Source organism: Haliotis rubra, unplaced genomic scaffold (genome assembly GCF_003918875.1).
Source record: "Haliotis rubra isolate DU_JTF1 unplaced genomic scaffold, ASM391887v1 Scf267, whole genome shotgun sequence".
NCBI classification, from domain to species: Eukaryota; Metazoa; Mollusca; class Gastropoda; order Lepetellida; family Haliotidae; genus Haliotis; species Haliotis rubra.
In genome coordinates, this window is record NW_025766747.1 from 1,034,189 (window position 1) to 1,061,306 (window position 27,118).

Sequence of the window (27,118 nt, forward strand, 5' to 3'; positions counted from 1 at the left end):
AGCCGTTACTGATTTTCACTTCAGACATGGCGAAACTGGTCGAGAAGGGAACAGTGATTCAGCAATGTCTGCTTCAGGTATGTTATCCTTGTTGCTTTACCCCACTTTCCGGGTAAATGAACCATGAGAAATATGTTTATTCTTGCTTTTGTTTATATTTTGGAATGTCAACAGAAGATCAGCTGGAGCTACTTGAAAAACGGCTGGAGGAACGTATGTTGTGCCAAACTAAGAATATGGAAAATTTCATCAACAATGTGATCCTGCAAACTCAAACACATATCGGAAAAGAACTTGACAAAATTCGCTCACTCATACACACGAAACGGGATACTACTCCTGGACGACCAGCCCCTCTATCGGAGACGAGCAAAGTGGAACATGAGAACAGTGCAGTTCTAACAGACCAGGGCAATGATCTCACCTGCGGAGGCAAAAGTCCACTGAAACAGTGTAATGAATTTGAAGAACTTGATGGCCATACACAGAAGACTTCCTCCAATTCAGCTTCTGTCAGAGCTGAACTGTAAGTACATGGCAATGTGAAATATACGCGTAACGAAAGTTTCACCGTTAATGTATGTTGTATGTATCCCTTATAGGCATATTATCATCTGTATGTATATGTGTCTTCAGTCCTTCCCACGGTGGCATAGAGGAGATTCCACTCAATGTGTCTCTCATAGAAATGCTATAATCTGTATGTATATGTGTCTTCAGTCCTTCCCACAGTGACATAGAGGAGATTCCAATCAATGTGTCTCTCATAGAAATGCTATAATCTGTATGTATATGTGTCTTCAGTCCTTCCCACGGTGACATAGAGGAGATTCCAATCAATGTGTCTCTCATAGAAATGCTATAATCTGTATGTATATGTGTCTTCAGTCCTTCCCACAGTGGCATAGAGGAGATTCCAATCAATGTGTCTCTCATAGAAATGCTATAATCTGTATGTATATGTGTCTTCAGTCCTTCCCACGGTGACATAGAGGAGATTCCAATCAATGTGTCTCTCATAGAAATGCTATAATCTGTATGTATATGTGTCTTCAGTCCTTCCCACAGTGACATAGAGGAGATTCCAATCAATGTGTCTCTCATAGAAATGCTATAATCTGTATGTATATGTGTCTTCAGTCCTTCCCACGGTGACATAGAGGAGATTCCAATCAATGTGTCTCTCACAGAAATGCTATAATCTGTGTGTATATGTGTCTTCAGTCCTTCCCACGGTGACCTAGAGGAGATTCCACTCAATGTGTCTCTCATAGAAATGCTATAATCTGTATGTATATGTGTCTTCAGTCCTTCCCACAGTGACCTAGAGGAGATTCCACTCAATGTGTCTCTCATAGAAATGCTATAATCTGTATGTATATATTTGTCTTCAGTCCTTCCCACAGTGGCATAGAGGAGATTCCACTCAATGTGTCTCTCATAGAAATGCTATAATCTGTATGTATATGTGTATTCAGTCCTTCCACAGTGACTAGAGGGAGATTCCAATCAATGTGTCTCCTCATAGAAATGCTATAATCTGTATGTATATGTGTCTTCAGTCCTTCCCACAGTGGCATAGAGGAGATTCCACTCAATGTGTCTCTCATAGAAATGCTATAATCTGTATGTATATGTGTCTTCAGTCCTTCCCACAGTGGCATAGAGGAGATTCCACTCAATGTGTCTCTCATAGAAATGTTATAATCTGTATGTATATGTGTCTTCAGTCCTTCCCACGGTGACATAGAGGAGATTCCAATCAATGTGTCTCTCATAGAAATGCTATAATCTGTATGTATATGTGTCTTCAGTCCTTCCCACAGTGGCATAGAGGAGATTCCACTCAATGTGTCTCTCATAGAAATGCTATAATCTGTATGTATATTGTCTTCAGTCCTTCCCACAGTGACATAGAGGAGATTCCAATCAATGTGTCTCTCATAGAAATGCTATAATCTGTATGTATATGTGTCTTCAGTCCTTCCCACGGTGACATAGAGGAGATTCCAATCAATGTGTCTCTCATAGAAATGCTATAATCTGTATGTATAAGTGTCTTCAGTCCTTCCCACGGTGACATAGAGGAGATTCCACTCAATGTGTCTCTCATAGAAATGCTATAATCTGTATGTATATCTGTCTTCAGTCCTTCCCACAGTGACCTAGAGGAGATTCCAATCAATGTGTCTCTCATAGAAATGCTATAATCTGTATGTATATGTGTCTTCAGTCCTTCCCACAGTGACATAGAGGAGATTCCAATCAATGTGTCCCTCAAAGAAATGCTATAATCTGTATGTATATGTGTCTTCAGTCCTTCCCACAGTGGCATAGAGGAGATTCCAATCAATGTGTCCCTCAAAGAAATGCTATAATCTGTATGTATATGTGTCTTCAGTCCTTCCCACAGTGAAATAGAGGAGATTCCAATCAATGTGTCTCTCATAGAAATGCTATAATCTGTATGTATATGTGTCTTCAGTCCTTCCCACAGTGACATAGAGGAGATTCCAATCAATGTGTCTCTCATAGAAATGCTATAATCTGTATGTATATGTGTCTTCAGTCCTTCCCACAGTGGCATAGAGGAGATTCTAATCAATGTGTCCCTCAAAGAAATGCTATAATCTGTATGTATATGTGTCTTCAGTCCTTCCCACAGTGGCATAGAGGAGATTCCAATCAATGTGTCCCTCAAAGAAATGCTATAATCTGTATGTATATGTGTCTTCAGTCCTTCCCACAGTGACATAGAGGAGATTCCAATCAATGTGTCTCTCATAGAAATGCTATAATCTGTATGTATATGTGTCTTCAGTCCTTCCCACAGTGACATAGAGGAGATTCCAATCAATGTGTCTCCTCATAGAAATGCTATAATCTGTATGTATATGTGTCTTCAGTCCTTCCCACAGTGACATAGAGGAGATTCCACTCAATGTGTCTCTCATAGAAATGCTATAATCTGTATGTATATGTGTCTTCAGTCCTTCCCACAGTGACATAGAGGAGATTCCAATCAATGTGTCTCTCATAGAAATGCTATAATCTGTATGTATATGTGTCTTCAGTCCTTCCCACAGTGACATAGAGGAGATTCCAATCAATGTGTCTCTCATAGAAATGCTATAATCTGTATGTATATGTGTCTTCAGTCCTTCCCACAGTGACATAGAGGAGATTCCAATCAATGTGTCTCTCATAGAAATGCTATAATCTGTATGTATATGTGTCTTCAGTCCTTCCCACGGTGACATAGAGGAGATTCCAATCAATGTGTCTCTCACAGAAATGCTATAATCTGTGTGTATATGTGTCTTCAGTCCTTCCCACAGTGACATAGAGGAGATTCCACTCAATGTGTCTCTCATAGAAATGCTATAATCTGTATGTATATGTGTCTTCAGTCCTTCCCACAGTGACATAGAGGAGATTCCAATCAATGTGTCTCATAGAAATGCTATAATCTGTATGTATATATGTGTCTTCAGTCCTTCCCACAGTGGCATAGAGGAGATTCCAATCAATGTGTCTCTCATAGAAATGCTATAATCTGTATGTATATGTGTCTTCAGTCCTTCCCACAGTGACATAGAGGAGATTCCAATCAATGTGTCTCTCATCATAGAAATGCTATAATCTGTATGTATATGTGTCTTCAGTCCTTCCCACAGTGACATAGAGGAGATTCCAATCAATGTGTCTCTCATAGAAATGCTATAATCTGTATGTATATGTGTCTTCAGTCCTTCCCACAGTGACATAGAGGAGATTCCAATCAATGTGTCTCTCATAGAAATGCTATAATCTGTATGTATATGTGTCTTCAGTCCTTCCCACAGTGACATAGAGGAGATTCCAATCAATGTGTCTCTCATAGAAATGCTATAATCTGTATGTATATGTGTCTTCAGTCCTTCCCACAGTGACATAGAGGAGATTCAATCAATGTGTCTCTCTCTCATAGAAATGCTATAATCTGTATGTATATGTGTCTTCAGTCCTTCCCACAGTGACATAGAGGAGATTCCACTCAATGTGTCTCTCATAGAAATGCTATAATCTGTATGTATATGTGTCTTCAGTCCTTCCCACAGTGGCATAGAGGAGATTCCAATCAATGTGTCTCTCATAGAAATGCTATAATCTGTATGTATATGTGTCTTCAGTCCTTCCCACAGTGACATAGAGGAGATTCCAATCAATGTGTCTCTCATAGAAATGCTATAATCTGTATGTATATGTGTCTTCAGTCCTTCCCACGGTGACATAGAGGAGATTCCAATCAATGTGTCTCTCATAGAAATGCTATAATCTGTATGTATATGTGTCTTCAGTCCTTCCCACAGTGACATAGAGGAGATTCCACTCAATGTGTCTCTCATAGAAATGCTATAATCTGTATGTATATGTGTCTTCAGTCCTTCCCACAGTGACCTAGAGGAGATTCCACTCAATGTGTCTCTCATAGAAATGTTATAATCTGTATGTATATATTTGTCTTCAGTCCTTCCCACAGTGGCATAGAGGAGATTCCACTCAATGTGTCTCTCATAGAAATGCTATAATCTGTATGTATATGTGTCTTCAGTCCTTCCCACAGTGACTAGAGGAGATTCCAATCAATGTGTCTCTCATAGAAATGCTATAATCTGTATGTATATGTGTCTTCAGTCCTTCCCACAGTGGCATAGAGGAGATTCCACTCAATGTGTCTCCTCATAGAAATGCTATAATCTGTATGTATATGTGTCTTCAGTCCTTCCCACAGTGGCACAGAGGAGATTCCACTCAATGTGTCTCCTCATAGAAATGCTATAATCTGTATGTATATGTGTCTTCAGTCCTTCCCACGGTGACATAGAGGAGATTCCAATCAATGTGTCTCTCATAGAAATGCTAGAAATGCTTCATAATCTGTACTGTGTATAGTGTATAATCTGTATGTATATTGTCAGTCCTTCCCACAGTGACATAGAGGAGATTCCAATCAATGTGTCTCTTATAGAAATGCTATAATCTGTATGTATATGTGTCTTCAGTCCTTCCCACAGTGACATAGAGGAGATTCCAATCAATGTGTCTCTCATAGAAATGCTATAATCTGTATGTATAATGTGTCTCCTCATAGTCCTTCCCACAGTGTGTCTCTCATAGAAATGCTATAATCTGTATGTATATGCATGACATAGAGGAGATTCCAATCAATGTGTCTCTCATAGAAATGCTATAATCTGTATGTATATGTGTCTTCAGTCCTTCCCACAGTGACATAGAGGAGATTCCAATCAATGTGTCTCTCATAGAAATGCTATAATCTGTATGTATATGTGTCTTCAGTCCTTCCCACAGTGACATAGAGGAGATTCCAGTGTCTTCAGTCCTTCCCACAGTGGCATAGAGGAGATTCCAATCAATGTGTCTCTCATAGAAATGCTATAATCTGTATGTATATGTGTCTTCAGTCCTTCCCACAGTGACATAGAGGAGATTCCAATCAATGTGTCTCTCATAGAAATGCTATAATCTGTATGTATATGTGTCTTCAGTCCTTCCCACAGTGGCATAGAGGAGATTCCAATCAATGTGTCTCTCATAGAAATGCTATAATCTGTATGTATATGTGTCTTCAGTCCTTCCCACAGTGACATAGAGGAGATTCCAATCAATGTGTCTCTCATAGAAATGCTATAATCTGTATGTATATGTGTCTTCAGTCCTTCCCACAGTGACATAGAGGAGATTCCAATCAATGTGTCCTTCAAAGAAATGCTATAATCTGTATGTATATGTGTCTTCAGTCCTTCCCACAGTGACATAGAGGAGATTCCAATCAATGTGTCCCTCATAGAAATGCTATAATCTGTATGTATATGTGTCTTCAGTCCTTCCCACAGTGACATAGAGGAGATTCCAATCAATGTGTCTCTCATAGAAATGCTATAATCTGTATGTATATGTGTCTTCAGTCCTTCCCACAGTGACATAGAGGAGATTCCAATCAATGTGTCTCTCATAGAAATGCTATAATCTGTATGTATATGTGTCTTCAGTCCTTCCCACAGTGGCATAGAGGAGATTCCAATCAATGTGTCTCTCATAGAAATGCTATAATCTGTATGTATATGTGTCTTCAGTCCTTCCCACAGTGACATAGAGGAGATTCCAATCAATGTGTCCCTCATAGAAATGCTATAATCTGTATGTATATGTGTCTTCAGTCCTTCCCACGGTGACATAGAGGAGATTCCAATCAATGTGTCTCTCATAGAAATGCTATAATCTGTATGTATATGTGTCTTCAGTCCTTCCCACAGTGACATAGAGGAGATTCCAATCAATGTGTCTCTCATAGAAATGCTATAATCTGTATGTATATCTGTCTTCAGTCCTTCCCACAGTGACCTAGAGGAGATTCCAATCAATGTGTCTCTCATAGAAATGCTATAATCTGTATGTATATGTGTCTTCAGTCCTTCCCACAGTGACCTAGAGGAGATTCCAATCAATGTGTCTCTCATAGAAATGCTATAATCTGTATGTATATGTGTCTTCAGTCCTTCCCACAGTGGCATAGAGGAGATTCTAATCAATGTGTCCCTCAAAGAAATGCTATAATCTGTATGTATATGTGTGTCTTCAGTCCTTCCCACAGTGGCATAGAGGAGATTCCAATCAATGTGTCTCATAGAAATGCTATAATCTGTATGTATATGTGTCTTCAGTCCTTCCCACAGTGACATAGAGGAGATTCCAATCAATGTGTCTCTCATAGAAATGCTATAATCTGTATGTATATGTGTCTTCAGTCCTTCCCACAGTGACATAGAGGAGATTCCAATCAATGTGTCTCTCATAGAAATGCTATAATCTGTATGTATATGTGTCTTCAGTCCTTCCCACAGTGACATAGAGGAGATTCCAATCAATGTGTCCCTCATAGAAATGCTATAATCTGTATGTATATGTGTCTTCAGTCCTTCCCACAGTGGCATAGAGGAGATTCCAATCAATGTGTCCCTCATAGAAATGCTATAATCTGTATGTATATGTGTCTTCAGTCCTTCCCACAGTGACATAGAGGAGATTCCAATCAATGTGTCTCTCATAGAAATGCTATAATCTGTATGTATATGTGTCTTCAGTCCTTCCCACGGTGACATAGAGGAGATTCCAATCAATGTGTCTCTCATAGAAATGCTATAATCTGTATGTATATGTGTCTTCAGTCCTTCCCACAGTGGCATAGAGGAGATTCCAATCAATGTGTCTCTCATAGAAATGCTATAATCTGTATGTATATGTGTCTTCAGTCCTTCCCACAGTGACATAGAGGAGATTCCAATCAATGTGTCTCTCATAGAAATGCTATAATCTGTATGTATATGTGTCTTCAGTCCTTCCCACAGTGACATAGAGGAGATTCCAATCAATGTGTCTCTCATAGAAATGCTATAATCTGTATGTATATGTGTCTTCAGTCCTTCCCACAGTGACATAGAGGAGATTCCAATCAATGTGTCTCTCATAGAAATGCTATAATCTGTATGTATATGTGTCTTCAGTCCTTCCCACGGTGACATAGAGGAGATTCCAATCAATGTGTCTCTCACAGAAATGCTATAATCTGTGTGTATATGTGTCTTCAGTCCTTCCCACAGTGACCTAGAGGAGATTCCACTCAATGTGTCTCTCATAGAAATGCTATAATCTGTATGTATATGTGTCTTCAGTCCTTCCCACAGTGACCTAGAGGAGATTCCACTCAATGTGTCTCTCATAGAAATGTTATAATCTGTATGTATATATTTGTCTTCAGTCCTTCCCACAGTGGCATAGAGGAGATTCCACTCAATGTGTCTCTCATAGAAATGCTATAATCTGTATGTATATGTGTATTCAGTCCTTCCCACAGTGACTAGAGGAGATTCCAATCAATGCGTCTCTCATAGAAATGCTATAATCTGTATGTATATGTGTCTTCAGTCCTTCCCACAGTGGCATAGAGGAGATTCCACTCAATGTGTCTCTCATAGAAATGCTATAATCTGTATGTATATGTGTCTTCAGTCCTTCCCACAGTGGCACAGAGGAGATTCCACTCAATGTGTCTCTCATAGAAATGCTATAATCTGTATGTATATGTGTCTTCAGTCCTTCCCACGGTGACATAGAGGAGATTCCAATCAATGTGTCTCTCATAGAAATGCTATAATCTGTATGTATATGTGTCTTCAGTCCTTCCCACAGTGGCATAGAGGAGATTCCACTCAATGTGTCTCTCATAGAAATGCTATAATCTGTATGTATATTGTCTTCAGTCCTTCCCACAGTGACATAGAGGAGATTCCAATCAATGTGTCTCTCATAGAAATGCTATAATCTGTACGTATATGTGTCTTCAGTCCTTCCCACGGTGACATAGAGGAGATTCCAATCAATGTGTCTCTCATGGAAATGCTATAATCTGTATGTATAAGTGTCTTCAGTCCTTCCCACGGTGACATAGAGGAGATTCCATGTATATCTCAATGTGTCTCAATGTGTCTCTCATAGAAATGCTATAATCTGTATGTATATCTGTCTTCAGTCCTTCCCACAGTGACCTAGAGGAGATTCCAATCAATGTGTCTCTCATAGAAATGCTATAATCTGTATGTATATGTGTCTTCAGTCCTTCCCACAGTGACATAGAGGAGATTCCAATCAATGTGTCTCTCATAGAAATGCTATAATCTGTATGTATATGTGTCTTCAGTCCTTCCCACAGTGGCATAGAGGAGATTCTAATCAATGTGTCCCTCAAAGAAATGCTATAATCTGTATGTATATGTGTCTTCAGTCCTTCCCACAGTGACATAGAGGAGATTCCAATCAATGTGTCTCCTCATAGAAATGCTATAATCTGTATGTATATGTGTCTTCAGTCCTTCCCACAGTGACATAGAGGAGATTCCAATCAATGTGTCTCTCATAGAAATGCTATAATCTGTATGTATATGTGTCTTCAGTCCTTCCCACAGTGACATAGAGGAGATTCCAATCAATGTGTCTCTCATAGAAATGCTATAATCTGTATGTATATGTGTCTTCAGTCCTTCCCACAGTGACATAGAGGAGATTCCAATCAATGTGTCCCTCAAGGAAATGCTATAATCTGTATGTATATGTGTCTTCAGTCCTTCCCACAGTGACCTAGAGGAGATTCCAATCAATGTGTCTCTCATAGAAATGCTATAATCTGTATGTATGTGTGTCTTCAGTCCTTCCCACAATGACAAAAAGGAGACTGCAAACAGTGGAAGGCAGGGGCCGCCTGCTGACGTTACATCTACATCCAGTAAAGGGCCTTCAGTTGATGGTACTTCGAAGAAATTCAGGCGTTCCAATACCACTGCAAAAAGGTGAAATATTGACGACTGGGCTCATATTGCCCTCTATCATAACAAACTTTACGGAATGCATACCCTGATAAAAGTGAGTAAGGTAACAGGCATCGACGTACTGGCAGTCATACTTGTAGTCGTGTATTATGTAGGAAAGCAGCAAGGCGATCGGCCGGATGAATACTGTTATCAGGAAAGTTAGGATCAATGCCACTGAAAAAATGTGATGTTCGGCGAATTTACGCCTTTCTTCTTTGCGACATATACGTTCCGAATGCCATTTCGTGAACAGTACTTAACAACATAATCACAACACCATAGAACATTATATTTTTCGTTTTTGCAAGCTTTTTCTAGAACGATCTAATAGTTGTATTTATTTCGACAAAATACAAAGGTTCACGTTCAGTTCCATTATCCTTTGATCCTTAAACGAAGAAAGGGTGCAGTTTCTCTCCGAGAATTATGGTTCAAACATCAATGCATCATTGACACCAACTAGGTCCACTGAATAGAAAACTATTTATGTAACACAGCTGCGTAAAATAAACAATGCCAATATTTAGATGTACTATGATGTATTATGACTGGACATATTTTAATATTCTTTCTGTTCCAGATCCCAGAGCTTCCAACACCCTCCATCACGAAGTGAATTGATTCACAGTAAGAAGTTTCTTTTTTCTAAACATCTGTAAAGTGTTGAGAATTCAATTATTTTTTAAATTCATGTGTTGACACAACGAACAAAATTCTCAGCTGCATGCAGATCGTGTACTGTAAGTTGTGTATAAAATAGTTATCATAATTCGATGATGCAGAGAATCTACATCAGGCTCGGGAAGTATTAACTGCCTTGAATATCAATCTTGACGGATGGAGAGAGTTAACGGAGTCTACAGCCCTGGCCTTAGAACCTGGTAGGTAGCAACACCTGGACAACTGATATTATTGTTTCATGTAGTTTACCATGTGTCACATTAAACTAATATATGTTGTGGAATCTCACATTGATACTTATTTTGAAGTCCTGGATTATACCAGTTGTCCAGCACAAATAATGTAACCAAATTTACTGTAACAATAAAATTATAAAGGTAAAAATGTATGAACTTCTGTAAGATGATCAACACGACATTTCGGTTCAGGTGATGAAGGATTTGTTCATATTACAGAAGTTGACATCCATACATTTTCACCTTTTAGATGTATCACTTCTGAATGTCATTCAAAGTTCATTAAAAGATAAACCTATAATAAATATATTTGAGATTTTAATTACACATAATCTATGCCAGACATTTTATTCTCAACATTCAGCAAACCCTCAAGCACCAAGATCTACATCAGCATCAACTGTTTTGTGTCTAGATGTCTCTGGAAGTATAGTCGACCACGGTTTAAAGGAACTGAAAGAAACTGCACACAGTTTTATTGACGGTATCGAAAATCTTTATATTACCCTTTGTATTATACAGATGTTGGCGATCTATAGCCCGTGTTTTATACTGTATTGTCTTCTTTCATTGGAATGTTTTAACTTTGCTCGCTAGTTTTATATTCACATCTGTGGTTCTCTAGTATTTTTACTGTCCATCTTCGACAGCTTTAATCCTCCGAATGTTTTCACTTTTTATTGTATAAATTGTTTTCATCACGATATGGCTGAGATATTGCCGATGTGACGTTAAATATTTACTCACTCACTCATTGTGTTACACAGATATTTATACAGGTATGTAACAAAGATGGAGTCTAGATTTTTAAAAACAAACAAACATCATGAGTGAGTGAGTTAAAATTTATCGTCACATCGACAATTTTTAGAAATGATCACATATGCAGTATATTTCAAGTATTGGTTCATATGCTGAATAGCATGATAGTAATATGTTTGTATTACCAATATACTTCATTGCAGGTATCGAGTCAATGGCAGAACGGTATGGGTTGGAGGAGAACATTGGGGTGGTGAGAGTTGGGGGAGAAGCAGCAGTGGCTCAAGACATAACAAATGACTATGGGGCTGTCAGAGATGCAATAGGTACAGATGAAACGCTTATAGTTGTAATAACGACCGATGGAGTCAACTCAGTGGTGAATATTTAAATCCCAAGAATAATGACCATGTAGGCATGACATGTATGTGTAGAGTCACTTATTTCATGCTAACATGCTAAATCCTATTGTCCATTGACACGCAGCTTGAACGACTATATATGTCATCCTTGATTCTTGTGTATTCGTCTGTGACGCACAACGCACATTGTGACGCACAACGCACATTTCCAGTTGAAATGCAATATTTAGAACCCAATCAACTGTAAACTAAGGTAGCTGTGACAGACTTACCGCTTTAATATTCTTCATGAAGTTTATGTTCTGGTTCCAAACCAAAGAACAGAAGTATCATATTGAGTGTAAGCTGTACAGATATTTTCATGTATTACATGAAGTCACATGAAAGCGTACCTTTTGTTACCATTATTGCAACTTAAGTCCAATCATTTGAGACCTATTCCTTGTTAAACCAATATGGGATGGATGACTAGTTATGTTGAATGGCTTCTACTCGAATGTTGAATATCTAATATAAAATAGCATAGTTTACTACTCAAGAATCAATGTGCCTTCAAATTACAAAATGTAAATGAACAATAATTATTGGGGTTTTCATAATTTGTCTGTTTTCTCATCTTTGGTCAGATAACCTGGTTCCCGGAGGTCCGAGCCCGTTGTTTGCAGGCCTAGTTGTTTCTGTAGCATCGATCAAAGGAAGAAGTAATATTTGTTTGCCTTTTCAGTCTGACTTTATACATGATGTACTTTTCGTAGCAGAATAGCTTTCGGAATCCATACCACAGTTCACGACTCAAATACATTCTGTCATGGTACAGCTGTAAAACATATACCAGGTGTTTCATGATTAATTTGTTCTTGTCATAATTATACAAAAGAGCGTTAGTGTTGGTACGAACAATAAAGGTTAAAAGGTGCATGTTTTGGACGTGGGCATCCTGCTTATCCAGCACGGTGCAAGTTGTTATGAAGCCATGTACTATGTGTGTTTTGCGTTTGCAATAAGGTTTGGCACTATATATATACACCTCGTGAGAACCTGGCCTGATCAAACTAAGCATTTATTGAAAATGTTGAGATGGCGCTGAAAATACGCTTCATACTTACATAAAGCTGGCACTTATTGAAACGATTTTGTCAATACATTATCACAAACACGTTTTCATGTGCAATTTTGCATCAGTAGAACTTCTGGCATTATTAGTGTGTTATCACTTATTTTGTGTAAATCTGTTTTACCAGCTGGTATTTTAAGCATGGGAGGAGTTCACAACATAAAGCCCAGAATCATCTTCATGACGGATGGATACGCATCATCCGACGCACAAAGGGAAGGCCAGGATGCTTTTACTCATGATTCTACTGTAAGAATACATGATTATTACAAAGCGTGAAGTGTAAAAACAGATTCGTTTTATATAAATGATTTATAAATGTATTTAATGTTTTCCATTTTAACCATTCCATTTGTATACTGGTATCTTTTGTGTTATTGTTCAACTCGATCCCTTCTGTGCAAATGTTACCTTCTACAGTTACAGCTTCAGCTAATACAGCTTACAACTGTAATGGCAAGAGAGAATGCAGACACGCATCCAGTAACATGGGTGTCGGTGGGAAAAGCTGACAGGGTACTGAATCTATGACTTTGTAATTATTGGTATCTGGGTGTTCCTGATAGACTTTATCTCCCGTTATTTTTTAATTTGGTGATGTACATACTTACCAAATTACATATAAGATTTAATATGTACTTTTTTAAAATGGGATTCGAGCATCATCATATGATTAGTATAAACGTAAGCACCATAAAACAGTGATTGCCATGGTAATCATGGCCATGGCTTTCATTTTGGACGCATCGTTTACAGTTTCAGAGGTCAAAATATAATTTTCGTCGTTGATAAACATCTTTTCGGTATACTTTATTTATACATTTGAAACTGCTAGGTCATTATCTGCTAAATGTTGAATATGCTTAGCTCATTATGCCATACATCCAGGATTCAAATTTGCCTCTTTCTACAATAATAGAATTCATTCAATTATTTGGAGCAATCTACGAAAAATAGTTCTGAATCATGTTTCCGAAATCCCCCAAGTCGTGTAAAAAATTATTAGCGTGTATTTTCTTCTTTTTTTTTCATTTGACCTAAATCATTTTCATTACTTCAAACAAACTAAAGTGTGGAATACGTTTTTCTTCAGAATTTTCTTTCATCTTTGGCACAACTTGGAAAGCAAGAACTCGTTGAGGGGAAAGATATACGCAGACTTTGCAACTGGTACAGACTGCAGGTGAGCTGTATGTAAACAGATTTGATACTTTAAAGTGTTTCCTATGTTGGTACATCTATAACATGGCATAGGTTTTGTGATTTATATTAAATCACAAAATGTTATTTAAGGACACAACTGGAAAACTCTTCATTTGCTGTGCAAGCAACCCTACTGCTGACCCGGACGACTTGACTCGCAATTTAGGTACCGCAGCCGAGGCACTCATTGGGGACATGACTAACGAAGATAAGGTAAACGTTGCAAAAGGGATCAAGGGACATTCATGTATCAGATTCTTGCAATTTTAATGTTTAGGAACACACTATTTATATAAAATATTGAGCATATGACATATTTCTTTCGAAATATTTGAGATGTGACAACTGTAGGCATTATAAGGATTTACTTCTTAGTATAAATTTTCTTAACACACACACACACACACGCGCGCGCGCGCGCGCATACACAACATTCGTGGGTTGTTTCAGGCATTCGTTATTCAAGCTGTAAAAGACAAGGTGTCAGGAAAGTCTAGAACTTCTCCCGATGATGAACCCAGAGGTTTTGACAGTGTGTTTGAACGCGATGGGTTACCTCCCCTTGGATCCAGAGTCCAACGAGGCCCTGATTGGAGCGGGGGAAATAAAGATGTTGAAGGACCCGGGACCATTATCAACCATTCGAATAAACATCCTCGTATGTACATGTATATTTATCTACAAGTTTTGTTTCATGTGAATATCTGTGGACAGTATTTCTCAAACTTTGTCGTTTTTCGAAATATCAGTGTTTTATATCATTATGTAAATTGAAGTAACAGTTCGGAAGATAATCATATGTGCCTATGGTTGTATACGCAGAGCTGGTGTGGGTGAGTTGGGACCTCAACAGCGACTGCAACATTCAGTACAGCTACGGGTTAGCAGGGGAGTATGAAGTACTGCTAATCGACTGCCCAAGACGTCTTTTGGAAACAGAGCTGATTGAGATAGGCGTTAAAGTCCAAAGAGGTTTGTTTTATCATCATGATTCCTTACATACGAATGAGACGGACCCATGTTAGGTATACTTAAGGGAGTGGTTGTGTGAGTTAAAGTCGCTGAGAACAGTATTGGGCATTCAGTTTTTTAGGTATATCACGGCAGCTGAATGTGGGAGGATATCCCGAACTGTAACACGTGTCGGATGTGTGTCACTTGGTGAAACCAACGGGAACGGCATTGGCACGTTGACCACTTACTAGAAACGGCATGACTGGCCTCTTTTGCCTCCCTCACACATGTACTCTCTTTTCTCTGCTTGATTCACCTTCCTGATTGTCAGCCCGCCTGTTATAAAGTTAGTCGAGGGGAAACTGCTACTCTCCTACCAAAGCCACTCTCTCCCTTTTTATGTGACTTCGTCAATTCATTGTGTACAGGTATTGACTGGTCGTATGGAACCCAAGATGGGGGACATGGTTCGCATGGAACTGTAATACGAACGCGTGCAGATGGGAGAGTGAGAGTAAGTATTATGTACTACTCTTTGGTTCTGTCGCTATCACCAATAACTGTTTGCATGAGAGATCATGTTTGATAATATGTTGACACATTCATTTACTTTCAGGTAAGATGGGACAATGGTCATATCAATGTGTACAACTTTGGATGCCATGGCAGATTTGACCTGGAAATCTGGTAACGATGAATAAAAAACAAACAGATATAAGCTGTGTATATGGAAGGTTTGGTTAGGAAATCATTATGAGTCGAAATGATTGCTTTGGAAAGAGATGATGTCGAACTGTGAAAACCACACACGCCTTGTTGTCATTGACTTACCATGTGTTCATATAATTTCAATTGTATGCTTTTCTGGAGTAAGTTTATGTTATCCGTTTTTGTAGTTCCGTGGAAGAGGATGTTTCTGTACCAAAAGAGTCACATGGCGATAGTCCAACCCAACGCAAGGGTAAGTTAAATTATACATTCGTTAAAACCTTTTAAAATGAGAAATGGTGAGTCTGTTATTGAGTTCCAATGTTCTTGTGCGACTGTTCCAGAAAACGAGGAAAGCCACGCAGCTCTACAGACAAAGGCCAAACCACACATTGTCTGGCAGTGGAAGGATGAAGGCGGAAACTGGAGACTGTATTCAAAGAAGCAGATAGAGAAACTGAACAAAGAATACAGTAGAAAATGTGCTCGGTCTTGCGTTTTACAGAAAGGAGGTCAGAGGTAACGTTTGCCACGGATAGATAAAGCATTGCAGGGGATAATGAAATGTCACATAACAGTATAACAATAAGTTTTGTAAAGAAAATGTTCCAATTCGAAAGGGAAGAACGTTACATTTTGATGTAGTCATTTCATATGACACAGTGGACATAAATGATGCACTTAAAATGTGAAAACTCACAATTTACATTTCTATTTGACAGTATCCGTGTCTTGTTCAAGGAGCCAATGCTTGAGAAGTCGTCCAATGATAGCAATAGGCACGAAGTGCAAAGAGTCGGTGAGGATCAGAATAAATCTAACTTGTCACAGCAAAATAACAATATTGCATTCTCCGAACCGCTATGCATGTGATCGTTACGTGCCTATTTCCTTTTCCATTTAAGTATTTATGGCTATTGTATATTTGCAGCTGTAAGTTCCGAGGACTTGGACCAACTGATTCAGCAGACAACATCTGTTGAAGACGTGGGCTGGACATGGGAATGAATCGGATTGTACACATTAAAGGACGTGGCAATTGTTTTGTGCCCAAAAACTGTCACTAAGTTTGCTGGAAATGCTGGGATCCTGCTTCAGCCTGCTTGAATATGTTCCTTCAGTTAACTTAGCACTTCGTCCTCATTGCCTGATGTACAACTCAACAAATCAAATTCCATTCCTGTACCTTCCGTGGCTCATTTGCTTTCTTGCTGTCATATTGTACCAAGTAAAGTGTTTATAAATAGAATACATTGACACGTAAGCTGGTTCGCATAAGCAATATCTGAATTCTGTCTCTGACAGAGATGTAGTCGTGACAATAGAGCAGTTGCTAGCGGAAACTCGAGATGTGAAAACTATGAGAACAACAGGCGGTAAAACTCGTAATTTTGTAAGATAAATTGATACAAATGGAGATTGCTTCCACCAGTTCATAATTCTCAACCATCTTTAAGAGAATGTTAACAAGCTGTATATTATGAAGAAATAATAAATGCATCCTGGTATAAATATGTGTTGACGTTTTTTTCCAATTTATTTGCACACTTTACCAGTAGTTTCTGAATTTCGGATTTCGGAGTGACAAGCGAATGATTTAATCCATAGTCAAGTCAAAATCAAAAGGAGTTTATTTGTAAGGAGGCCAAGGGCCCATATACAAGATATAACTATACATAGTTAACAAGAGCATACAAATGAAGTCTAAAGTGTTTCTAAAAACCTATTTCATTTTATATATGCGTGGTAAATGTAATACTGTACAAGTCTGATTAAATTCTCCTGAGTTGTACATAACGGCCTTTTAAATTTATGGATAGAAGGGAATTTCCAAAAGTGTTCCGAAAGAAAAGTTATTCTCAATCATTGTACAAGTGGCATATAAGTGTGAAATGATACTCATCCTCTACAGAGGTGTTGCAAATTGGACACAGACGTAAACCAGGTTCGATTGATTGCCGCCTACCTTCATTATAACGTAGTGGCAAGACATTGCATCTAAATTTAGTGTTAGTAGAGCGCACCTTTCTTTCTAATATGATAAACAGGTATCTTTCTGGTTCAAATATGAATTTATATTTCCCTATACATCACATATCTAGAGCTGTTATTCAAAGTGGAAGTCAAACTTTGAGAAAATTCATTTTTCAATCATGTTTTAAACAATTGTACAAAAGAAAGTTCATCACCAACAGATTGGTTAATCCAGATATATCCAAAGCCATGAGAAAACAAAATATTTTTTTATGAACGATTCCCAACTCTTTTTTCCAATGTCATCAAAATATCTTAACATGTAATACACTTTCGAGGGTAATCTACACTCCCTCATTTTGAGCAATTTTAGCCAATAACGTAAAAGCCGTAATTAAGCATTTATATATATTGGATAGCGACCACATTCGCCATATACAATAGTATTAGGAGTTTGTTTTCCTACCCTTAAAAATCGTTTGCAGGCTACAAGATGTACCTTTTCCAATAATTCATATTGCTTGACTCCCCAAATCTCACAGCCATATAATAATATCGGCATCACCTGAGAATTAAAGATTTTAAAATATACTTTCGGGTCAATCATTCCAATCTTGTTTAGTTTGACAATGATTTCCATCAATGCTCTTTTACCCCGGCTTGCCAAGTCTGAAATGCATTTAGTCATTTTTAAGTTACTTGAAAACCCGACACCTAAATACTTGTAAACTATTTACAGTGGCGATTTGGTTTCCTTTATAAAACCACTTTTCCTTATTCGAAAGAATGCCCCCTTTTCTGAACACAATGATTTGTGTTTTATCAAGATTAACAGTTAAGCCCCAAGTTAAGTTTCAAGAATATTTAACTGATTTTGAAGGCCGACAATAGATTCAGATACGAGGATGACATCATCTGCAAATAGAAGTAGGAATAGTTCATATAAATCAGGAAATAATTGCACGCCGTATCTACCACATTCATTTACAGAGTTTGACAGTTCACTGATGAATAATGAGAAAAACAACGGGCCTAGGATGCATCCATGGCGCACTCCATTTGGGCAATTGAATAAATCGGTAATATCTGAAGAAGAGCATTTAACGCAAGCTTGTACAGATATGTAAATTGCTTTGAGTGCTGACAGCATTTCCCCCCCTAACCCGTTCTGTTTAAGGCAAAACCAAAGTATATTTCTTTTCACATAATCAAACGCCTTTCCGAAATTTATGAAGGCGACATAAAGCTTTTTTCGTTTTTTCATAAAGCATTTTTCGACAATAGAATTTAGCGTGAATATGTGATCTGTGGTTGAATAACCAGATCGGAAGCCTGCTAGTCTTTCTGGAACTTTATCTTTTAGCTCTGTCCAGACTTTAAGTCTATTATTGAGCACACCAGTATAGATTTTGCTCAAGACGCTTAACAACGATATGCCCCTGTAGTTGTCGGGGTTATTTCTATCACCTTTTTTGTGTATTGGGACAACGATAGATTTGTCCACCTTGTAGGAAATTTTCCCGAATTGTATATTTTATTGAAAAGTGTAGCGAGAAAAGGCATGAAATATGAGGTAGTGGTTTGATCATTTCAATTTGTATTATATCTGTGTCAGCTGCCTTACCATTATCTATATGTTTTATAGCATCACTAATTTCAGACGAAGTAATATGTGATTCTAGGATAAGTGAATCAACTTCATCTAAGTCTGGTTCTTCCGTAGAGACAAAGTGGTCAATCATTGGTACATCATAAGTTGCAAACAGGCTACTAAAGTGGTTAAACCATGCATCATTACTGATATTCGGACGAGGTCGGTGCAAAGGAGATATACCTCTGAGGATACGTCTTTGGGTTACTGGTTGCTGGCTTTAATGCATCAGTTTTGTTGCGCTCATACGAGAGCTTTGGGCGCCTACATATACCCTTATAGAAATTTCTCTATTTGCAATAATTACTTCGGTTTTCCTCAGATTTATTTCTTTGGAATCGACGCAAGGCTTTGCGAGTAAAGTATTTTTTACTTTTACAATATTTATCAAAAAAAACCCATTTGAAATACACTTTTTGTTACGTTTTTTCATACAGTACGCTGCACCAAGTACTGTTTGTACAAACAAGTCTAGAGCGTGGTCAACATCTGTATCAACTAATTTTGTTGCTTCAACAAAGATGTCAGCAAGCTGTTTTATGCTGTCGGTGTACACGTCTGACTTAGTATGGTTCCATGCAATTCTGTCAGAGCAGTTTCTGTCAGTATTATCATTATTTTCTAGCTGGTGGCTTTGCTCATAAAGTTTAAGTTTTGCCGTTAATGGCATATGATCTGATTCTACTCGGGCCTCTACATGAAACGATTCAATCAGTTCAAACGCATCAATATTGGCAATGCAATAATCATTTACCGAAGAACCTGGCTAGATATATATGAACGTAAACTCGCCAGTTTTATCTCCTTACACACGAACATTTAAAATATACAACTTGTACACATTTCCATTAGCATTCTACCAAATCTATTGATTGAGTTATCACAAGATTGTCTGTTGTCAAGAGGCACTTACTCTTCGTCAGGGAACACATCTCCCAGAAAGTTCGGTTGTGGTTCAGGAGTTCAGATCACCGGTGATAACTATATGACAGTCAGAAAGCATATCCAGGTTTTCAGAGAACCACTGTTCAAATAGTTCTATACTTGTTGGTTTCCCACACGATGTGTAGTAAGTCGACCCCTCGGGTGGTATGTAGAGACCTATCAAAATAACATCCTGTTTACTTTGCAATATCTGTTTAGAAATACGAAAGGCAATTAGATTATCGATATCCAACTTCAGTAAAGTGCAGAAACGGGATACGCTGTTATGTATGAAAGCAAATACTCCCGACAATCTCCCATGCCTGGCCGTTTTCATTGCTTTCGCTATGTATTGGGTATATTCAGACAATTCAGGGACAGGAATGATGCTGTCTCTAAACGTCTCCTACAGAACAATTATTTGAAACCTATTCAAATAGGAAATGAAATCTGTATCCTCTAATTTAGAGGCTATACCGTTGATGTTCCAAGAGAGAACCTCTAAAAAATGTGTAAGTTAGTACTCATCTGATATGCTATCAGCTGTTGAGGTAGGTTTCTGCGGACCTTGGCCACACCCCTATTTATCAGGAGTCCCAGTAGGTGGAGCCTGTGCTTCATCCTCTCGACAGCTGTCACGTGAGGGTGCAGACACTTGTCGGGTAGCCCGTGACCTTGGCCTTGCAGCCGTTTATCTGCGGACCGGGACAATGGTTCTGGTGCTTGTGGTTTCATTCTCATTCATCGGTCTTGTGACCAGTCTACCATTTTTGTTGAAGGCAATCAAACCACGACTGCGCATATCAGCGATAGTTGATCTCTGATTTTGTGTAAGGTCATTTGATATACCAATAGTGTTGCTTGTAAGGAATTGACGTTTGCTGATCACATGAACTTATCCTCAGTGCACGCAAATTTAGCAATAATAGGTCTGAATTTGTCAGCAGTTGCTGAGCTCTTCTGACCTATACGGTGATCTCTCACTATCTCTTTCTAACCACGCCGTGTCTGGTACATTGTTATTGAGAAGAGATAATACGGTATTTCTGCAATCTTCGTGGGGGCTTTCTGCTTGCTCTGTGACACCATAGAATAGCACGTTGTCCCTCAGCTGAACATTTCGAGCCTTTCTAGTGATTGTTCGACTAGGCCATCTTCAAGCTTATCAACATGTTCTCGCAGGGCATCAATATCGCTGTACATTATCTCCTGGTCATGTTTTACAGCGACCATATCCTTACAAGTATTGTCAACAGTTTTCTCTAGTGAAGAGCATTTCCTATGGACGTCTGTTAACTGATCCTTAACACCATCTATTTCTATCATCAATGATGATCGAAAGTCTCTAACCTCAGCAAGTATTGAGGATTTAAGACTGTTCAGGTCTTTCATAGTGATAGGGCCGGGATTTAGTTCAATGTCAGTGGAATGAATGATCTTCATTTGCATTATCGTAGTATATGAGTGAAAACCCTGGTCCATGAGATCAGTAGCCGTGCACCCAGCTTGTCTCGCTTCAGTGAGCACACTGTGACGACTGTCGTAATTGTAAACACATTTGTTTTCATGCGGCAAGAAATCTTCCAAGTGCAAAATGGCATTTGTAAATGCATCTTTGTTGCATATCAAGAGTGAAGCAAGATATAGATACAGTGTGAAGAGTACACAGATGGAGCGATGGAGCATATCATCACGCAATGTTGTAAATGGCGATTTGCCGTGTTCCGGGTGGGTGAGAAAAACACCCGATTCTGGCTCTGTATAGCATTAAGTCAACCATATTTTGTACTCCATTAAACACAGAAGCTTCCGTCACAATATCCTTTCATTTGCGATCATAAGTGACTTGGAGATTGATAATAACAGAGACATTGATCAGAGCTGTTGTGCCTGCCGTGTACACCTCAGGGAGCATTCATTATCCTGCTACTATCCCCACCGTCCCTTGAAAAGTAATGCCGAATACTCTGTTCTTTGCATATTGAGAATGCATGTATACATGTACCTAGGATACATTATCATTTCATGCTCCATACTTTCCGACGAGTGGCATATTGTTCGTAACTGATAAACTATTTTATCAGTTAATCATAATCATGGCTTGTAGTTTGGTGGTCTTAATCCCTTACATGCTGTACGCATTTGGCAAAATATAATTCTACCATGTGCTTTGTATGGTTGTAATGTCTGGTGTGAGTTATCTCCCAAAGAATATGATATGCTGGAATTAGTACAAAAATAGTTCTGCAAAAAGGTTCAAGGTCTATATAAACGATCCAGTTCAGTTATTGCCAGAAGCTGTTTGGGACTCATTTCTATGCAGCCATACATTGAGCAGCAAACCCTCATATTCCTCAGGAGATTGATACGTGCTGATATCCGTTTTGTTTTTAAGAAAATGTTTTGTTATAGATTTACACAGTTCATGTGCGATGACGCTCCTTCATTATGTCTAAAGTGTAAGACCTCACTCATCTTTCATATGTTGGCTTTGGTTAGAAAATATAGAATATATGACTTAAATCTGTACCTGGAAACTTCTGTATTTCCAAGTAAAAAACTATGGGCACATCAGGTTAAGACAGCTATTCATGAAGCAGACACCAAATGTATTATTTCAGAACTTTCTACAAGAGCAGCTTTAGCACGGTATAACCTTACTTATGAAAACTGTCCGAGCAGGTTGTGGTGTCTTGCCTTAGAAAAACATCTGTGTTTCTTTGATCTTGCAGTACTATTACACATCGGTACTTACGTAATTCAATCTCATGAATGTCTTTGTGGTACGTTTGCCTATGACATCGTTAAACATGTATTTCTTTATTGTAATTAAACGCAGTATGAAAGAGACAGACTAAATGAAGTTTTAATCAACATTCTTGATGTAGAAACGTTTAGTAACCTTTTGGAATAATGATGACGATATATTACTCTGTTTTCTACTTGGGGTCGCCCTGTAAAACATTTACGCAAAATGTAAAAATGTCTTTAACGCAATATGTAAACATATAACGCAAATTGTAAAACCATTTTTTGACGCAATTTGTAACAGAATATGTAATTTTAAATACAGCTTTTGTAAAATCTTGTTTATGAGTCTTGGCGCAATTTGTTACAGACTTAAATTCATTTTTAATTCAGAAATTTTACTTTATTGCTTTTCAAAATGACTAAGATATTACAATATTTCTGTCAAAATTAACTTCATTTCTAATGTAATTGAAATCTGATCTATACGGTCATTACACATCAAAGTAAATCCGATAATTATATAATATACATGTATAGAGATACTTGATATCATCATCTATATTCGAAATTATCCACGGAAATCATTTTATTCATCATAGTATTTTTACATAAATACATGGTCATATGTGGAGGTTTTACCTTTTGTATTCGTTATGTCCTATTCAAACAACTGGTTTAGGTTTTACCTCTTGAGACACCAGTTTTTCTTGAGAGACCAGTTTGTTCAGATTTGCCCTATTAAGTGGTGAATAAATAGCAAATTATTTTTCCTCTTTGGAATGAATGTATTAGTAAATTTACTTGGTAGACAGACTAATAGTGGGTTTTCTCAATCCACCTCAAAATACGCAAATGAAATGCAACAAATCCGGATAAAATGTTTGAGCCACCCCACAGGGATTACGAGAAACTTTGCAATTTGTTTCAGAAACACTTTGAGAGAAAATATCATATTTATTATGATGTATTTACTATTTACATATATTATATTACTCCAAAATGTGAAAATTAATGTGAAAGTATAGATGTGTCGCAGTGTATGAAATAAGCCACAAATCCAACCAGACATCAGGGCTGGTAACATCAAAATGTTACCAGCCCAAAATGGATTTAACCAGACCAAATATGGTGAATTCACTCAGATGTGGAACATCTAAAAAAAATTACCAGACCATCGGGCTGGCTAGCTGTAAATTTAGACCGTTCGTCAGATATCTAGACCGGCGGTCGGGCGGGCCTTATTTCATACAGTGTGTGTCGTTAATCCATCTTGCAGTTTTAGGTATAATGGACATGCAAGATGCATCGCAGGGTTTCGGGTATTTCCATTTTAATCATATCTGATTTCCTTCAATCAAGTCACAGCTAATATTGCTGCCAATGAAATCGAGCAATACCAGATACATTTGGGATTAGTTCCCGACGTTGAGCTCTCAAATTTAGTGAAATATCGTTATTGTATTTGATGCAAATTAAGTAATATGGAGCATTGATGTAAATGGGTAGCTGTGTCCAAAGGGTTCTTTGTACGACGCCCTTTACCTGACAGGTAGATGCGTTACCTGTCAGTTATCCCACACCTGGGATGGCGTTCCTTTACCGGAACCACGGTATACCCTCGTACTTCGGTCCTGACGATAAGGGATGTGCGAGAGGTACCGTGTCAGTACCCGAGGGGCTTTGGACCTTTACCGTAGTTCCTCCATCAGCCACAAGACGATGATCTTCGTTCCACAGTTTTATTAGCACTGCGTTGCTGGTCCAACCCACTCTATTTGTTACATAATTAGGAGACTTTAGCCGCAAAGCTTCAGTCTCAGTCGAAATGCTGGTGCCTTGAGTTTGTTTCTTAGTACGAAAGTTAGTGACAATCAGATGAGTGCTGATGCGCCCTAGACCCCAGGCTTGGGGATCCTAGGAGCACTCCAGACACTCCGCTTGAGGTCTCGAGTCGCGCACCACTTCCTTTTTTGTGAGCTTTTGCTTCAGCTTAAAACTGGGTTCCTACGTCACAGGCATCAATACTCTTGTTTATCTATTGGACGGTAACCTTTCCATCTCGCTGCAGACTAGTCTCCCCCTTCTATGTCTTTACCCCCAATACCTTATTTGTAAGACTGCGAGGTGAATTTCAGGAATCCCAGAATCTCTCTCTCCTAACCATTTATGACTCGTAGAATACCAAGAACTGGCACTAAGGTCCCCGGACATGTTGCTCTTTCTTGCTAGCCCAGCACTTTTACCCTTACCTGAGCAATGAGTCACCATCTTGCCCCATCAAGCTCTAACGACCTACTTTCATGTTTATTACCTCCGCTACTGAGTTCCTACCTTCCTACCTTCCTACAAACAGTAGTAATCACTTCATATATTAAATATCATATCTGCAAAATCACAAAAAACTACGCCTAAGAAATTATAAACGTAATTCCTCATTTAATCACATAGATGAATTGACGTAGCATCAAGCATTATTGCAAATGGAACCACTTATTCTACTACTTATCTAAATGGAGATATTTCAGTGTAATTAACGTCTTGAAATGCTGCAAAATTGCTGAAAGGGTGTTTAACCTTATTAACTCTCTCTCTCTCTCTCTCTCTCTCTCTCTCTCTCTCTCTCTCTCTCTCTCTCTCTCTCTCTCTCTCTCTCTCTCTCTCTCTCTCTTCCTTCCCCTCTCTCTCTCTCTCTCTCTCTCTCTCTCTCTCTCTCTCCCTCCCTCCCTCTCTCTCTCTCTCTCTCTCTCTCTCTCAGGTCCATATGTCATGTGCAAAATTGTGAGAGAGAGTCAGTGAGTGAGTTAATAAGGTTAGACACCCTTTCATCAATGTTCAGCTTTTCCAGACGTTAATTATACTGAGATACCTCCATTTAGATCAACAGTAGAATAACTGATTCCATTTGTAATGATTTGGATACTACGTCAATTCATCACATGGATGTCACAGAATACATAGCGAATGGCAATCTATGTAATTAATTTGTGAATTGCGATTATAATTTGTTAGGCGTAGTTTGTGTAATTTTGCAATTCTCTGAAGGTGTCATTAATCTTGGCATTGGCATTTTTATGGATTAAGTTATCTGAAACCATGAACAGTCAGTCCTGCTACCCATTTACATCAATATTCCATATTACTTAAATTGCTTCAAATACAATAACGTTATTTCATTAAATTTGAGAGCTCAACGTCGGGAACTAATCCCAAATGTATCTGGTATTGTTCGATTTCACTGGCAGCAATATTAGCTGTGACTTGATTGAAGGAAATCAGATATGATTAAAATGGAAATACCTAAATCCCTGCGATGCATCTTGCATGTCCATTATACCAAAATCAACGCTATTTGTATCCAGCGACACATCTATACCTTTACAGTATATATTATCACATTTCGGAATAATATAATATATGTACATACATCATTATAAGTAGGATATTTTCTCTAAAATTCATTCAGAGTGTTTTTGCAACAAATTACGAAGTCTTGCGTAATCTCTATGGGATGGCTCAAACATTTTATCAGGATTTGTTGCATTTAATTTGTGTATTTTGAGGTGAGATGAAAATTAAAAATATTCTATTTGTCTGCCTACCAAGAAAAGTAACTAATACATTCATTCCAAAAAGGAAAAATAATTTGCTATCAATTTACCACTAAACAGAACACAACTGAACAAACTGGTCTCTCAACAAAAACAATGAAAAGAATTTTGTAAATTTTTTTTAAAACAAACCTGATATCTGCAGAATTCCAAGTTGAACCTTTTGGTTACCGTACCAAATATCATTAAAAAATGATAAACCACTTCTTGACATATCGCGCAAACCAATTGTTTGGACGGAGAGACTGACGGACGGAGGGTAATTAGATGTCCTCAACGCTGCGCTACATGCGCGTTGTGGGATATAAAAAGGACAACTACTATGAAGAATAAAATTATTCCATGGATAATGTCGAATATAGATAATGATATCAAGTATCTCTATCCACGTATATTATATAATTATCGGCTTTACTTTGATGTTTAATGACCCTATAGATCAGATTTCAATTAAATTAGAAATGATGTTATTTTTGACAGAAATATTGCAATGTCTTAGTTATTTTGAAAAGCAGTAAAGTAGAGTTTATAAAAAAAATAATTTCAGTCGTCAAGACTTATAAACAAGAAAAATACTAGATTTCACATATATTGTTAATCTTTTACATATTGCGTTAAAAATAGTTTTTATATTTTGCGTTAGGTGTTTACATATTGCGTTAAAGACATGATTTAACATTGTGCGTTAATTTGTTGCATACTGCGTTATTTATTACGTTTTGCGTTAAGTTGTTACATATTGCGTTAGTTTTCACATATTGT

General features: G+C 38.0%; 1 protein-coding gene across 1 annotated transcript in view; it reads left to right on the forward strand.

Moving 5' to 3' along the window:
- LOC124280409 overlaps positions 1-27,118 on the forward strand; it is a 44,539-nt gene that overhangs the window by 2,622 nt on the left and 14,799 nt on the right. The window contains exons 4-12 of the mRNA XM_046716332.1: positions 25-77; positions 175-526; positions 9,267-9,407; positions 10,009-10,055; positions 10,211-10,309; positions 10,710-10,829; positions 11,311-11,433; positions 12,096-12,170; positions 12,711-12,835. Coding sequence (XP_046572288.1) covers positions 25-77; positions 175-526; positions 9,267-9,407; positions 10,009-10,055; positions 10,211-10,309; positions 10,710-10,829; positions 11,311-11,433; positions 12,096-12,170; positions 12,711-12,835 — 1,135 coding nt within the window. The remainder of the gene's footprint in view (positions 1-24; positions 78-174; positions 527-9,266; positions 9,408-10,008; positions 10,056-10,210; positions 10,310-10,709; positions 10,830-11,310; positions 11,434-12,095; positions 12,171-12,710; positions 12,836-27,118) is intronic.